The sequence below is a fragment of the Vanessa tameamea genome, chromosome 22, assembly GCF_037043105.1.
Source record: "Vanessa tameamea isolate UH-Manoa-2023 chromosome 22, ilVanTame1 primary haplotype, whole genome shotgun sequence".
Classification (NCBI taxonomy): domain Eukaryota; kingdom Metazoa; phylum Arthropoda; class Insecta; order Lepidoptera; family Nymphalidae; genus Vanessa; species Vanessa tameamea.
The window spans coordinates 7,262,672-7,278,497 of NC_087330.1; the positions used below are offsets into that span (position 1 = coordinate 7,262,672).

Below are 15,826 nucleotides of genomic sequence, written 5' to 3' on the forward strand. Positions count from 1 at the left end.
TATAACGAGCTGGGACGGTTTCGCTGACGAGTGGCGCCCTCGTGGTTTACTAAAGAATATTATGCCGTTAAGTATATTTGGGCGTTGCGTATTAATTTTGCGTGTTGGCACTTTATGTGTGGGGTAAGGAAGTTGTGCACCCCATTGTAGGGGTTGGACAATAGGATGGGATTATATGTGTTGTAGGCATTATACTGATCTGAGCTTTGTTTGAGCATTTACATAAACTGTATTGAATAACTGTTAAATTTAAAATCTGAGATATTCACTAAACTTACATTTATAAAAGAATATATTTGTACTTTTATTTAGGTAAAACTAAGTGCTACTTGTGCCATCGTATTTAAAAAAAAAACTTACAATAAATAATTACAAATTTCGTAAACAGTTACAAGTCGTCCCTTTCGATCGGCAAACAATCTGAGAGATAATCAACGCTTATAATTGGTTTAGACGTGTCTCTGTCCCCTCGTTCATTGATTATACGGGATGGCACAACTGTGTTTGATTTCAATGGTTTTAATCTTTCTATTCAACTTCGACATGTGTGGTTTTGGACATAAAAAATACTGACACGTTCAGTACACATATTAAAAAAAAAGAAAACATTTTTTTTTCCCAATACATAATTTTAAATATTCAGTATATTCGTATCTACACTTACAAATATATAGTGTCATAATTTATCTACATATTTCTTCTATATATCTCTAAGATGGTTTTAAGAGAGAGTGACTAAATACACTTTGGATTTAAATTTTTTTAAGGAATTATATCTCGAGATTGTAACTGATCAGGAAGTTTATTAAAAACAAATTTACAAAATTCTCCAAGTGAGTTGATGAAATTTAAATAGGAAAACAAAAACAATTTAAAATATCTAATCGTCATATAAATTAGGATCTTAATTCTAAAATTGCCTTTTAAAAAAAGAAAATCTAAAAAAAACTACTATTGTCGCAATCAAATTTATTTAAATATAACTGCGCAGATAACATTGATTCTTAATTAATCACAATTCAGCAGTCTTGGTAAGAGATACGGTTTGAAAAAAAATATATATTTAAATATATACGAACCGTATATCTATACAAATACATATTCCTTTTATATACAAAGGAATAATTGCATTTTCAATGCATAACTAAATTTATATATAATCTGTGGAACATGCCAGAGACATGCGAAAATAAAAAGTGCTAAACAATATCACATTAGGTCAAGTTTATCATATTATACTATGTTTATTATAATTTATGTCTTATTAAAAAAAACAACTTATTTAAAAATTTCATTTAAGTATTCACATTTATAAGTAATCTTAAGTTTATACATTTTTCTTTTAAGTAGATATGTATGATTTTATTAAGGTAAATATTTTTTATACTAGTACATGTAGGAAATCATAAAGGCAAAGATTTATATATATATATGGCTATACCTAAATTAATAAGACGTGGTTTTTATGAATATTTTTTGATAACTTATCCTAATAATGGCGTTCTCTCGGTATGAATTGCTGTTGGTATAACTGTGGTCGCCGTTTCGTATCTGAAAAATGCATTTTAAATATTTTAAAAATCGAATAGCTAATATGGCGTCGCGGTTAGAACGTGTGACAATTGGGAGCAAGTTTGGACGAGTATGCTAGACATAATGTGGTTATATCGTCTTTGAAATGCGAAATCTTTAAAAGGAGGAATAATTACCAAACCTTCCCAAGAGGGATTTGCCCAGCAGTGTGATATTTTAGTGATTTTATAGACTAAAATGTTGCGTTACGTTTTATATTTAATAGTGACTCAGACTTATTAATAAGTCGGTCGTTACTATGTTATAGAGACAAACATAATCGTTCACTGATTCCGATTCAATTATCCCATTTATTTATGGTCGGGTAAAAATAAATGCAGATTATTTTAAAAGCTGCTCTTTGGCGGGTGGTTTGGTTCCTCTCATACTAAGTGATGATAGGACATAGATAACACATAAATATTATAAAGCAATTTTTTTTTGTTAGGATGCAACAGTGAAAGTCAAGTAGAAGTGTTACACTTGCTTATTAAATGTAAGAAATTTTGCACAGGTTCAGAGAAAGAAATTCAACAGGATTATTTTCTGGGATATTTTTTTTTTCCAAAAATTCTTACAATTAATTATTCGTTTCGTTCAAAGTTTATTATCGTCTAATGACTAATATGTTTTGTATGTCTAAGAATTGTATTGTTTCAATAACATCTAATGTCATAATGATTAAAATAAATTATGAGCAATTAATTCAAACGTAGTTTTAGACCAAGCTAATTGAATAGTTTTTTTTATTGAATTTGATTTTTCTACATACCTTCGTCTCCTTGATTCAGTGGTACCGTAGTACAAATGTGATGGCACGGGTCTAATATTCCTTGGCGGTGGAGGAAAAGGTGGCCTGCCTCGGTTTTGGAAGTGTTGGAAAAGGAAACCGGAAGTCGCCAGGGCCACCCATAACAAAGATATTATTGCATCTGTAAGAAAAAAAATATATCAAGTAAATAAAATTAATCTTAAATTTAAAACAATCGCTAAGTAAATAAGTATTACGTGTAATACGTCATACAAGATACGATAAAAATTAAATAACATTTGTAGCATAATAATATAATTCGTATGAGAATTTGAAATAAATATTTAAAAAATCTCACCCCTCCATTCAAAGGGCGGTGAAAGTATAGCCTTATTGAATTGCGGTACGACTGCCCTTCGCACTGTGTTTATGATAATGTATTTCAAACTCGACCCTAAGTAATAGTCGAAAGGGAATATAGTCGCGTACGCGCCGAGTATCGAGCAGCATAGAATGTTTGAGAGGAAAGTCATAGACACTAGCATCAGTGACGTCATCAACATGACAAGAACGAACAGGGTCCAAAAGTTAAGATCTACTTGTAGAGCAAGAAGACCACCTGCAATAATGTATGTATGTTAAAAATGCGTACAAATCAATATAATTTAATCTATAATACTATTATAAAAGCGAAAGATTAGAAAAAAACTTATCCATCCCTCTGTTAAGCTTTCCCGGCTAAACCCCAATAAAGGATTTTCATCTGGATTGAGTATTGCTGTTGGCCCTACTGGCCTTTACAGCGTCACCGAACGTTGGGGCGACTGTTAAGACTCTGCCTTAAGGTGAACCCTTTTGGGCTCGAGAGTGACGTTCGTCCTGAGGGTGTCTCCTATGAGATCGCACCTCGGCTCAGAACATAGTCCGTGGGGTACCAATAAAGGACCATAGTCTACTTTTTTTATACCAAAACCCTACGGTACCACGCCCCCTCCCCCCAAACTGCGAGAAAAAACTATTTGATAATATGAAAGCAAATTACAAATTGCATAACAATAATCAATAATAAAAAAATGTTTTATTTTGTGGCAATTTCAATATTGTGACTTTGTTACCAATAGTGTGTGCAATATTTCAGCTCAATTTTTTGTATAGAAGTGTTGCAATATTTCAATGATAATGTGTAATAAATTATTTATTAGTAGGTATTTTTTCATGTGATTAGAATAACAATGGATGAAAAATTTGTTACCAAAAATATTTTTTATACGGTCACCATTCAACAGACGCACATTCATTCATTCACTCCTTGTCATCAGATATATGAGACGGTTTATTTAAATATATATAATACCTGGTAATCCATAATAGATTATGGCAGAGAACAAGAAGCCGACGTTGAGCGTCGACAAGAGAACAGCTATCAGTGGTATGCCATAGAACCACCAGAATAATAGCCAAATCGCTCCAAAACATATGCCAGACAACACAGACGCACCTAGCAAAGCTAAAACATATTCACAATTTATAACCGCCTTTTGGTCTAGTAAGTAATTATACGGGCTCTTGATCGTGCCGACAAACAAGTTTTTGGGTTCTTTTTGTCAAAAAAAATCAAAAACAACCTGTAGTTAGGAGATTAGCAGTGTTTTAATTTGTGGTTTCGGAAAGAACCTAAAGCATTTGGTTCTGCAGCTGATCTGTCTCCAGTAGTATCTAATTGCCTCTCATCGGGGTAAGTAAGGTAATAATGACACGTGTATACTGTATTAACTCCTGCGCAGGTGGCCAATAGTCGGTCAGGCCGACATTCTCGTTATTATAAATGCTAATTAACTGACTTCGGCAAATGTTAATTATTTTCATATGAACTTAAGAGGCTTCAAATTGCACAAAGAATTACAGAGTTTCCATAAAACAAAGATTTAAAAGTATACATTATCAACAATTAGCAGCAAGTTTTTTTATTGCTTTTTTTGGGCAAATTATTTCACCAACGTTTCGAGCGGAACCAAATATTATTATTATTATTTTTAAATATACCACTAATTATCTTACCAGGTCTATCCAGGTCTGCGGTGAGAGATATAAAAATATATGTTATAATAACGCCGCTTATTAAACCAACTAAAAACATTTCAGTCTTGAAAAACCTGTGTCCGAAGAAACATATGAACAGCCCGACGAACAATAGCGAAGCACAGAGTATCTGTGACAGGAAGTCATCTGAAAAGGGGCTTCATTTGAAATAACGGATTTAAAAGTGTCATATTTGGGTAGAGGATTACTCTAGCAAACGTCAACACAAAAAATTTAAAAAGTTATTGATTAAGCTCTCGCTGCGTCTCTGTGAAAAGATATGTTAAAAATTAGATGTCATCGAAAATATGTTTCAAAAATATAGAGATTTTATATCAATTATTAATTATTTGCAAACTCTATCTGTTGCTACGAAAAAACCTAATTAATGGTACCATCATAAGAATGGAGGATTTTAGTCGTGGCAGGTGAAACGCAATGATTGAAAACTTTAATCTTCTAATATGATGGTATGGGCGAATTAAAGTTTTGAAGATTGCTAAATGTTCATCATCCCAAACGAATTCTCCGTTCGGCTTCCTTCTCACAGTTATTCCTACCGCGCAGTATAACTTGATCAAAGTAGGTCTATTTTGTCCCTCCGACCTATACAGGTACATGCATGAAATGCCTCCAGGATTTTGACCATGTTCATACCGAGACCGATACGCCGGCTTGTTTAGCCTAGGTAGCATTTCATTACGAAGTTCAAGTTATTCTACAATTATGACGATATCACCTGCAAACGGCGAGTACGTACACTTTTGTAGAATATGTACTCGTCGTTTACATTGACTCCCAGTACAGTCCACTTCAGAATTTGGAAACATCTAATATTTCGGGGAATAGTTTTGCAGATATAATGTCCCCGTCTCATGATTTTCTTACAGTCCTGGATTGGGGCCGTTACAGTATGCAAACTTTTCAGCCACTCGATATATCTCTAATATATATGCCATTCTGCAAGTAGTCGCACACTTCACACGGCTAATTCATACAATATGCCATCAATCGGTGCAAGTAATAATCGGCAGACTAATGTATAATAATTGTAAAAATACCCTCAAATAATATACACTCAAACTTGCTATTACTTTTTAAAATATTCGTAACCATCTCGCATCAAATATACGACAATTTTGCACTCTCAACACATATATACGATCTTCCCACGTAAATCTTACCTAATAATTCACAACCGCCATCCACCAAAGGTGAGCACGCATAAGAATATGTCGGTACGTATACCGAATACGAGCTTACGTTCAGCGTGCTAATAGCAACGGCTACATACACGGCACCAGTACCGGGATAGGCGCTTAGCATGCGACGCATGCGATCGCCATTTTCAGGGATCTAAAAAGTCCTTACAATCTTAAAATAATTTACGACTAGTCGAATCTAAATATACAGGACTAGATTCAACAACTTTATGGAAGAGTAAAAAAATACTTATTAATTTCAGCCAGAGAAAATAAAATATATGATTGCATTGGCTATGGGCTGTTGTAAAATGTAATCCCACAAATTATGTATTATTAACAGTGATAAGGCTTCTACTATGGAAGTGTTGCCATATATAATAATCACTTTTAATTTAAATATTATTATAAATAATAAAAATAATAAGAGGCATATTTCAAAATATAAATAAAAATGTCACAAAAAATATATCAACTCAGTAATAAATGCAATAACTTTGTATTTAAATTATGTTACAAATAATTAACAGATTGAAATTAAGTCACACAAAATGAAATCATGTTTTGTATTTTAGAATGAAGTTGCCTAAAACCATTGAATTCATATATAATTAGACATTCACTAAAAATATATTTAGACATGATTAAACAAATGAAAAATAATATTATTATACTTACAAATTCACCAAAATTATCAATGGCATCCATTGTTATCATATTTTTTATACCATCAAAGTATGTATCAGCATCATAGTTTCTTTCAGGCAAATACATTTTGTAGAAAAACACTACAACCTTATCAAGAGTATTACAAATCATATCTGATGAATCTCTAGCTGCTGCAGCATCAACTAAGATGTAATCTTTGTTATACGAGGTTTGTATGAACGGAGATATTGGTATGGGAAATTCCATATTGCAACCACCTGGTATAGGGTCTGTAAATATTTATTTGCATTAGTTTAAATACAATCTTTGTTTAAGCGAAGGGACAGTAAAGCCTATTACAATTCATTAGTAGAAGAAATTGTATGTAAACAATTATTATGGTTTCTGTGCTATAAGTATATTATCTATAAGTATGGATATTGATATTTAAAGTTATTTTCAATATGATAATAAAAATATCAAATTTATTTGAGTAATAAAATATGCACCCGACTACATAAAATGAATCAAATTACTAACAATTGGTACTGTTCTAAAATATACAATTTTAAAGGGAAAGAAGCTGAAATGGTCTTGTGGTAAGAAAATCTGACTGTAACCGGTTGCCGATTAAAGTATTTATAATTCATCTTATGCAATGAACAAAAACATAGTGACTGAAACTGTATTAGTGTGTAAATTCACATTGGCGGAGTGTGGTGAAATAGACTCCGAGCCTCCTCAAAAAGAATTAGAGGCCCTGCAGTGACACATTTACGTTTATAACTTTTATAGGACATAGATTAATTAATCATATACCTGATTTTTCATATCCATGCACAGACAAATACAATTTCAAATTTATATTCACATTCGGATTGTATACATAAAATGTATCTAGCTTCGGTTTAATGCTGCTGTACAGTCCAACATTCGTTCCGGATATGTATGAACCTTTTATATAAGTATTATTATATAATGTTACATTATGTAAATGACTGTGCACTTGAAATATTATGTAGGATATATTTTTATTGACATTTGTAAAGTCAACTTGTAGTGTTGATGATGCATTGAGATTAGCGAAACCACCATAGATCTCTCTGTTACCCCATGATATTGTTTTATTTAGAGGCAATGTAATACTAATATCTGTGGAAAAAGAACTTATATTATTTATTTTTAGAAGCAGATGCTTAAACTATGGCAATAAGCCCATTTTGTATTCTGATATATGTGCTATGATTATAATTATATAAGGCCATAAAATGAAAAAAAAATTAGATATTAAAATATTAATAATTTATTCAACAAATTTTTTCATTCTACTGATGCTTTTTTTTTTTAATTTAGCATGCAACTCAATATAAGCCATCAATGTAATTGCTTCATATTCTAGGGTTATCAATTAAATAATTTAATACTTTAGAAAAATAAGTAACAATCATAAAAGACGAATTATTATGTGATTACTTACTTTGACAGCTGATTGTCCTGGCCAATATAAATATTAGAAGCACATGCAATATATTTACTTTAATCATGTTAGAGAGCTTTTATCGCAATTAATTCATTAGTATAATAAAATTATTAATCTCTTCAAATGAGTCACGCCTCGTTTTTTTAGGTAAACAAAATGTTATTTAAGTATAGTTGTCACAAATTCTTCGACGACTATCAGCTGTTAATTTTGACAGATGATTAAATCAATGAACGTAGTAACTATGTTTGTTAGAATTCTGATTTTACTTTAGCCAAAGTAGTAAAAATAACATCAAATAATTACACTCAACCTCAATTATAACAAAGCACAGTGAACTGAGAAATCGTGATAAATATGAGATTAAGAATAATAAAGGTTTTTATAGGTACATTTTACATTCAAAACAATCTGAATGAGATTGATTTAAAAGACTGAGTCGACTGATCACTGATTGAATGAACGATGGAAATATCCTATCGTAAAGAACGAATGGGAGTAAATGAAAGAGCAAATACATTGACCTCTAAGGGCGAGCGAGAAAATAGGTAGAACAGTCAACATACTTCAGAAACAAGAGCTCAATTCGTTTGTATGCGTTGTTATTTTTTAAAATATTTCTTCGATTATAGTATTATTTATACTTTTTAAAATATTACCAAAACAATTTTGATATTTATGGCAGTTCGTTTGAGTCTAATTTGTCATAATAAAAGTAGTTTAAACAAGTTTCGGAGTAGGTCGAGTAGGCACTAGGCATGAGGTTGAATTTTGATATCGATTCGTTCGCCGGCCGCTAGAGCGCACTCACGTCTAATCTAAATATGGCGGCGCGATCAATGAAGTTGTAGTGAGTAGTGAAGTCTAGTGTAAAAAATTGAAATGATTGAACTTTGTGTTATATTTGTGAGTGGTACTTACGATTAAATGGGCCATGGGAAAAGGCCAGGATTTATTAGACGCGGCGCGTAAGGGTGACGAGCGGTGTGTTGAGAAAATATTAGGACAGATAACTAAAAGGAGTGGTCCATTTACAAGGTGGGTCTTGTTCATGTTTTTTAATATTAATAAAAGAACTACACAAAGATATGGGTAATGTAATTGGAAAGAGTAACACTTGGTATTATCTATTCCTCAGTACAAGTTGTTTTATAAAGGCGATATTGATTGTGTCAGCGAATTTCAATGTTTACGTGCATATCATTTAGTCTTATCTTTGAAGATTTAAAGTAATGGCTTTAAAGAATAAGCCACTCTTCTGGCGATTCTCTTAACGAGCTCTACTAGGTCTAAAGAAATAGGCAACAATTAACAATTTAACATACAAGGCCAGTGAATACGTCTTATGATCTAGATTTGCTAAGATGATAGTTTGTTTTTTATTTTAAATTAATTTTTTACTGAATATTCAGTGTTCAACCTATGTTTAATAAAGCATGTCAGCACAAGAGTGCTACGTCATACGTCATAAAGCAGTTTTCCTTGTTTTTTAATAAAATCTTATTTGCAGGAAAATACCTATACCGTGTGGTTGTCCACGAATGATACAATAGGTACTCTTGTTTTTATGAATAATCAAGAATTATTATTGTGGTTTATGAGACATGAATAACATTAATAACATAAACATTTACTGGTATTAAGTATTAACGCAAGGTTCGTTCGCAAAAGTTACAATTACATTACGACCAATTTAGCATGACCTCTATAATAGATGCAAACGATATATTGTCGACGTCAACTTAAATCTAAGTTTAAATTTAAAATTAAGAATATAATATATATATATAAGGAAATTAATATGATAGTTTTAAGATTTATGTTGTGCTATGTATATTATTTCTGAAGCAATTCTGCAGTGAATTATTTTGCCGCCATTTTTAAGTGAACATATTTTTATACTAGTAAAATTATGGACGTATTATTAATGGATTTAAAATTAGTTAAAATTAAAAGGCAAAAAATCCTCTACCAATGAACACTGGCACTGCAAAAAGTAAAAAGCTTACAACCTATCTAAGATGTTACGTCTCTTGTGCATGTGTGGTCGTAAGTCAGGGTATTAAACCACTGCTTCACTATCCTACAATCAGAATAGATTAAGTGATTAGTGAGTGGTACCAACCCAGACGGGTACAACACCCTACCACCAACAATTACTTAATAAATAAAGCAAAATCGTCGGACATAAAACCGGTTTTTAATGTTGTACACTTGATTGGAATTTACAATTACGCCAAACAATAGCTACCTCATTATTCACTTACAAAAACAATTCATTCAATGCATTTTGCACGTTTAATTGTGTAGCGTACGGAGAAACATAACTATTGGCGGCAAATGAGCGGCGAATTAATCGTTATCTATTTAAGGAAGTAGGGATACCTTAAACCATTCAAGTAAAGTGTTTGGCTCCGAGCCAGACGGGAATCGATGTTAAGAAAGAGCATTGAACCTGCTATCCATACTTATATCCTATTATCCTACATAAAACATCTTTGTATGCAGGCTTGCAATCGACTCATGGCGTTAGAATTAAATAGGGCGGCATGATTTGTTTTATAGAAATAATCGATTTTTATATCGATTATTTTAATTTGATAATTATAATAAAATGGAAATGTTTTAAATATGATATTTTTTTTCGTAAATTAACATAAATTATCATAAGTACAAAATTAGTTCAATAAATAACTTTATCCCTTACGATGTAGTTTCGAAATCGATATAAAAAGTACATCCTTATTGAACTTTTCTAGGTTAGATATCTTTTGTAAAATGTAAAAATAGTTTATTTTACGATGAAATATTGTTGTGTGAAGTTTGTAGGACACGTATACGAACGTATGTTTGCAACGATACTTATTTGTGACCTAGGTTTTATAGGTTAAACACTACCGGCCCGCTAGCTTTTATTGCGGATGCAACGTCCCAAGTATTATTATATGAACAGTTGAATATTTTATTACATTTAATTTTCTAAAGAAACAATTACTCAACCTTTTGTCTCATTAACTTTGTGGTAATCAATAAAGTATTTAAATAAATAAATAAATAAAGGTACATTATCCATCGATAAATTAAACAATATGCGATTTCTTAAAAGATAATTATATAATTACTTATTGAATATTATTTTAAATATATTTTTTTATTATTATCCTTCTCATTATGTCTGTAATACCAAATTTAGCCAAATTTTATTTTATTACTATTGTAATAGATATAAGTATACTAGGTCATAATATAGTACAGTTCTTGTTATAAAAGCAAATAAAAATAAAGTGCTCAATGAATTTGAGATTACTCAATACATTGACCAAATAATTTATCTCTATAGCCAAAGTTCACGTTACCGATAGCACAAACAATTCGTTAATTCAATAATTATACGAGTTTCTGTAATATATTTTAAAGGCCGGAGAAGTGGAGATAAACTACCTTAAATTAACATATTAAATGCGATTTGATAATATCTCTACTATATTATGTAATACAGACAGTTGTTGATATAATTTTATTCATAAAACTTTTGCATTTATTATATTCAAAACGCATTTTTTACGAATCCATCATGAATACCATAGATTATATTAATATTAATATAATATATATGTCTGTAAGATTTACTCTTGTGACGCTTCAAATTAAAAAAAAAAAATTTTAAAGAACGTTTGTTTATGAAGGTTATTATACTGTTAGCGAGATAGTACACCTGGATATTTCTTTTTTAATATTGAATATTATGTAAATAGTCACGAATTGATAAAAACCCTAAGTTTCTTTAGCTGGTTGTCCTAAGGTTAGGATATATTCTTTTCCGAACTGGTGGTCGTGTTTAATTTAACAATAAATACGTAACTGTAATGCTTCTATATCGAAAAAACGAATTTGATTTGATTGGAAATCGCGAGTCATTTATATGTCACGGCATCACGCGTGAACGGCTGGACCAATTACAAAGTCTCGACTTATGAAAGAAAAAAATAAGTACATTAGAAAATTGAATTGTACTTAACGTCCACTTCAACTTTTCTCATAAAGCATTGGAATAACTAGTAATAATTACACCAATTAGAATTCAGAATTCATAGATAGGCCAACGTCTGTCGGGTTAGCTAGTTATAAAAAAATATTTGTAAGTCTGTATAATTGAAACATAAACCGTTGCACCAGCCATTAGGTACCTACATACAATGAATAATATGTCAACAAAACAAGTTGTGACTAATTGATTTATTATTTACTGAATATCGCTCTGACGTACCAAGAGTACGTGATAATATTAGTCGCCCATGATAAAAACAGATGACATGACGAAAGTTAACCATATGGAACATGTGGCCTCACCATGTACCATTTCTAATTATCACTATTAGCACTGGTCACGATTTCACGTGCATTGTAACATAAGGCAGGTTTGGCCCTCCAAACTAAACTATTAAGTTTAACTAGAATAGATATTACAATCATCGATTTTATCAATCCGATATGACGAAACATTTAGCGATACCAACAAATTCTCGTGAGCACAGCCAAGCTGTGTGATGTTATTCCAGCTTCTATTTATGAGTATATAGTCCAGGTATCTTTAAGATAAGAGATAATAGGCATAATCTAGGCCAGAGATACCCAAAGTGGTCTTTATCGCCCCCCTAGACGTCGAGGTCGACGACGACCTACAAGGGGTCCATGTGAGTAAAAAAGTAATTGAGGGTCCGTCCGTCCGTACCCGAGGTGGATCTTATTTATGCGCCTGTCAACCAACAAATTTGTTCTTGCCCCGCCACTGGCACTTCGAATTTCTAGAATAGTATGAGCTGGGCAGAGGGTCTACCGAAAACCAATACACTAAGAGGTCTACAAGACAAAGAAGTTTGGAGACCTCTCATAGAGGCAAGCACGCCTCCTTAGTCTGCATTAGTACTTTCCAACATAGTAATTGTGATTATGCCTAATCTATGTTACTTTTTTTATTATATCATTATGTGTATATTATCGAGTTATATGTTTCGAATTTCTGAGACACTATTTAATTATAGTTGAATTTTGTGTTTGATTGTTGTTTACTTTAAATATAATGAAAAATAAACATGTCTAAACATGTTTTATAAAATTTAAATTAAAACATTTTTTATTTTATTTATTACTTAAAAATAATAACTTATTTTAATATTCATTTTGATCTTAATGTATAATATAATATTTAAATCTATAATAATCTATAATAATCTTAGGAGCAAAGGTTGCTCTTATGAGTATTAGTACACATTGGTCTAGTTGTAAGCTTGCTTGGCAAGGCTGAGGGTACTGATCCTGATGTCTGGATGCAAATTCTTATCGGGACGAAAGAGTAGTAGCTTTTTCTATCAAGAATTACGAAGTAAAAGAGTTGACAGTTAATACTAAGTACTTAACACAAAAGTAAAGATGTTGGTCTTGCGTCTGATCTCTCCGCTCGTGCTGTTCCATCGGATTGTACGATTGAGGGAATAGATTATTTTGGTGGTAGGGCTTTATGCAAGCCCGTTTGGGTAGGTACCACCCACTCATCAGATATTCTACCGCCAAACAACAGTACTCAGTATTGTTATGTTCCGGTTTGAAGGGTGATTGAGCCAGTGTAACTACAGGCACAAGGGACATAACATCTTAGTTCCTAAGGTTGGTGGCGTATTGGCAATATAAGGAATGGTTAATATTTCCTAAAGCGCCATTGTCTAGGGGCAGTGGTAACTACTTATAATCAGGTGGCCCTTTTGCTCGTTCAAACTATGCCAAAAAAAAAAACAATATACAAGCTATCAATGTAAAGTTAGCAGATTTTTTTCTTTATAGTATTTATATCGTGGATCCAATCTGTATTTAAAAGCCTGTCAATGTAACACTTTTAGGACGAGGACTTATCTCGTTTCCTTAAGAGGAGAAGGTATGAGGCTTATTCCTTTACGCTGTTGCCATCTGTGTTGGATATTTTTATACCAAGAAGTAATCTAATCAATAAGATGATAACACAATACTATTAATATTTAAGCATTCTTGTCATGTCTGTATATGAATTATGTAAATGGTATTAAGTCGATGCGACGACTTACTGAAACCTCTTCATAACTTGATGTACCCGTCATAGACCTGTAACTCAGGTTTAAGTTGAGACGTTTCGTTAGGTTAGCCGTCCGTTGAACTCTCAGCGTTATGCAATATAAAATTTGTATTCAAAGCGATTGTAATTCAAACAACAAATTTTATTCCACTATTGCAAAGCCAAACGACTTCATATTAACAAACTTGTTTTCGGTTGCAACGATCGTTTGTTTTCGAGCTGATAAATGTGATAATCTGATAAATATGACAGTGAAATGTTAAAGTAAAATATGTTTGTCTGTAATATTATATCAAATGAGTGAATTGTGATTAGAAAAGAACTTCGTATAAAATATATCTTAGCTCTAGTATCGTGCGTGATGTACTTAAACCCTAATCTCGCTTAAATACTAACGATCTGTAAATTTCAAACCGTTGGGCTAAGGTTTCCTCTCCCTTTGAGGAGAAGGTTTAGAGCATATTCCACCACGCTGTTCCAATATAGGTTCGTGGACACACATGTGGCAGATTTTAGTTGAAATTAGACATATGCATATTTCCTCACGATGTTTTCTTTCACCGGCGAGCACGATCAACACAAATTAAGCACACGAAAACTCAACGGTGAGTTTGTACCCAATCATCGGTTAAGATGCACGCGTTCAAACCAATGGGCCATCTCGCCTTATAATCATTTCGCTTATATTGAACAAATCGGTTGGTCCATATCACGAATGTTATTAAATAAAAACGAAGTAATATATGTATAATCATATGTGTAATAAGCTACTAAGTATAATTATACTTTCTGCTATATTAAATTCAAAAGTGTAAGTATTACATTTGAATAGTCTAATTAGACCAGTGGTTCAAAAACTTTAAACAACAGTTACCCCAAAAATACCGCAATAAAAATTCTCTAACCAAGCGACCTGTTCTCCGTCTATGATTCATCGGAGTTCCACTTTAGTCATTTTGTGGCGTTTGTCGGTTGGCTGGACGCTTCGCTCTTGTAAATATTTTAAATAAATATTTATTTAAGAATTCGTTCGTGTGATAAGCGATACGCATTTTTAACAGTTCCGTTCTATAGTGTTTATCGTTAATCTATCGTTAATCGTATCTCGCGTTAGTCGACTGCTAATGTCAAGTGTTTATATGTTGTGATGGTTGGAATGAATTTTAATATACGGTTCCTTGACGACACAAATGTGTTTAGGAAATTAAAAATGATGTATCGGTTGGTATTGTGTATTTTTTTTTTATTTGGGGATTGTCTTTTAAAGGGCGCTAATGTAATATTTGGTTCTGTTGCCTTATACGACGTGTTTGCGATTAATTGTTGTGTCGTTGTTGTGTGAAGAAAGTGAAATGTGCCGAAACCGTTTTAATTAATATATGAACTTATTAATTAGCGAGCAGTAAATACTGGGCAACTGCTGGGCGTATTATCTTGGTTGAAACGGTTCCATTGCACCGTGCTGCTTCTATAGGGGCTATTGGATACACGTGACTGATTTTCTTTTGACACTTGCAGTTTTCTCGCAGTATTATCCAGCTGAGTTTCATGATTTGATGATTTTAAACAAAAAATGCAAAAGTGGCTTTTTGATTTGAATCCGCGATCTTTCGTTAAAATTTACGTGTCGTCGATTACGTCCATGGGGTCAACTCGTCTCAAAGAACTTGATATAATAACATGACCTATTTAATAATAAAAAATATTTAAAACGGAAAACCTTGTTTTAAAATTGTTTTTAAAGCAAATGTAGGTTCTGTGTATGCGTGTCATCTATAGCATTGTTGCATTTTGTTTCCATTCTGATTGTTTGTTTGTGTCATTGTAACCACAACAATTCTGGTATGTTGAACTTGTTTAGGTGATTTAACTTTAAGTGAATGTTATTATTATTTGGTACTACTCACTCTGAACTAGCGGAACTCTATAAATTAGTAAACAAATATATAAAATACGACTACGGGAAACAAAATAAATACATCATAGAAAGA

General features: G+C 32.1%; 2 protein-coding genes across 3 annotated transcripts in view; one reads left to right on the forward strand and one right to left on the reverse strand.

Moving 5' to 3' along the window:
• Positions 1 to 954: 954 nt before the first annotated feature.
• LOC113397639 (transmembrane 7 superfamily member 3-like) lies at positions 955 to 8,024 on the reverse strand. Its single transcript, XM_026636056.2, has 9 exons — positions 7,730 to 8,024; positions 7,072 to 7,404; positions 6,283 to 6,542; positions 5,587 to 5,758; positions 4,382 to 4,549; positions 3,678 to 3,830; positions 2,682 to 2,942; positions 2,345 to 2,504; positions 955 to 1,551 (listed from the first exon to the last, which is right to left on the reverse strand). Exons 1-9 carry the CDS (start codon positions 7,794 to 7,796, stop codon positions 1,485 to 1,487), a joined length of 1,641 nt encoding a protein of 546 aa, XP_026491841.2. The 5' UTR covers positions 7,797 to 8,024; the 3' UTR covers positions 955 to 1,484.
• Positions 8,025 to 8,091: 67 nt separating this feature from the next.
• The window catches only part of LOC113397642 (uncharacterized), a 113,631-nt gene continuing 105,896 nt past the window's right edge, over positions 8,092 to 15,826 (forward strand). The window contains exon 1 of one of the 2 annotated variants that reach the window (XM_026636061.2): positions 8,092 to 8,770. In XM_026636061.2, the coding sequence (XP_026491846.2) occupies positions 8,667 to 8,770 (104 nt within the window). In that variant the 5' untranslated portion in view covers positions 8,092 to 8,666. Of the gene's footprint in view, positions 8,771 to 14,945; positions 15,057 to 15,826 lie in introns of those variants that run through there. The other variant, XM_064218465.1, reaches the window with a different exon arrangement.

Bases quoted from the DNA above. Each gene is read 5' to 3' on its own strand.
- LOC113397639 (XM_026636056.2), bottom strand. From the start codon at position 7,796: ATGATTAAAGTAAATATATTGCATGTGCTTCTAATATTTATATTGGCC. The intron at 4,550-5,586 runs GTAAGATTTACG...GCCCCTTTTCAG, and splicing joins TGGCGGTTGTGAATTATTAG to ATGACTTCCTGTCACAGATA. The intron at 2,943-3,677 runs GTATTATATATA...ACATTATTGCAG, and splicing joins AATCTATTATGGATTACCAG to GTGGTCTTCTTGCTCTACAA.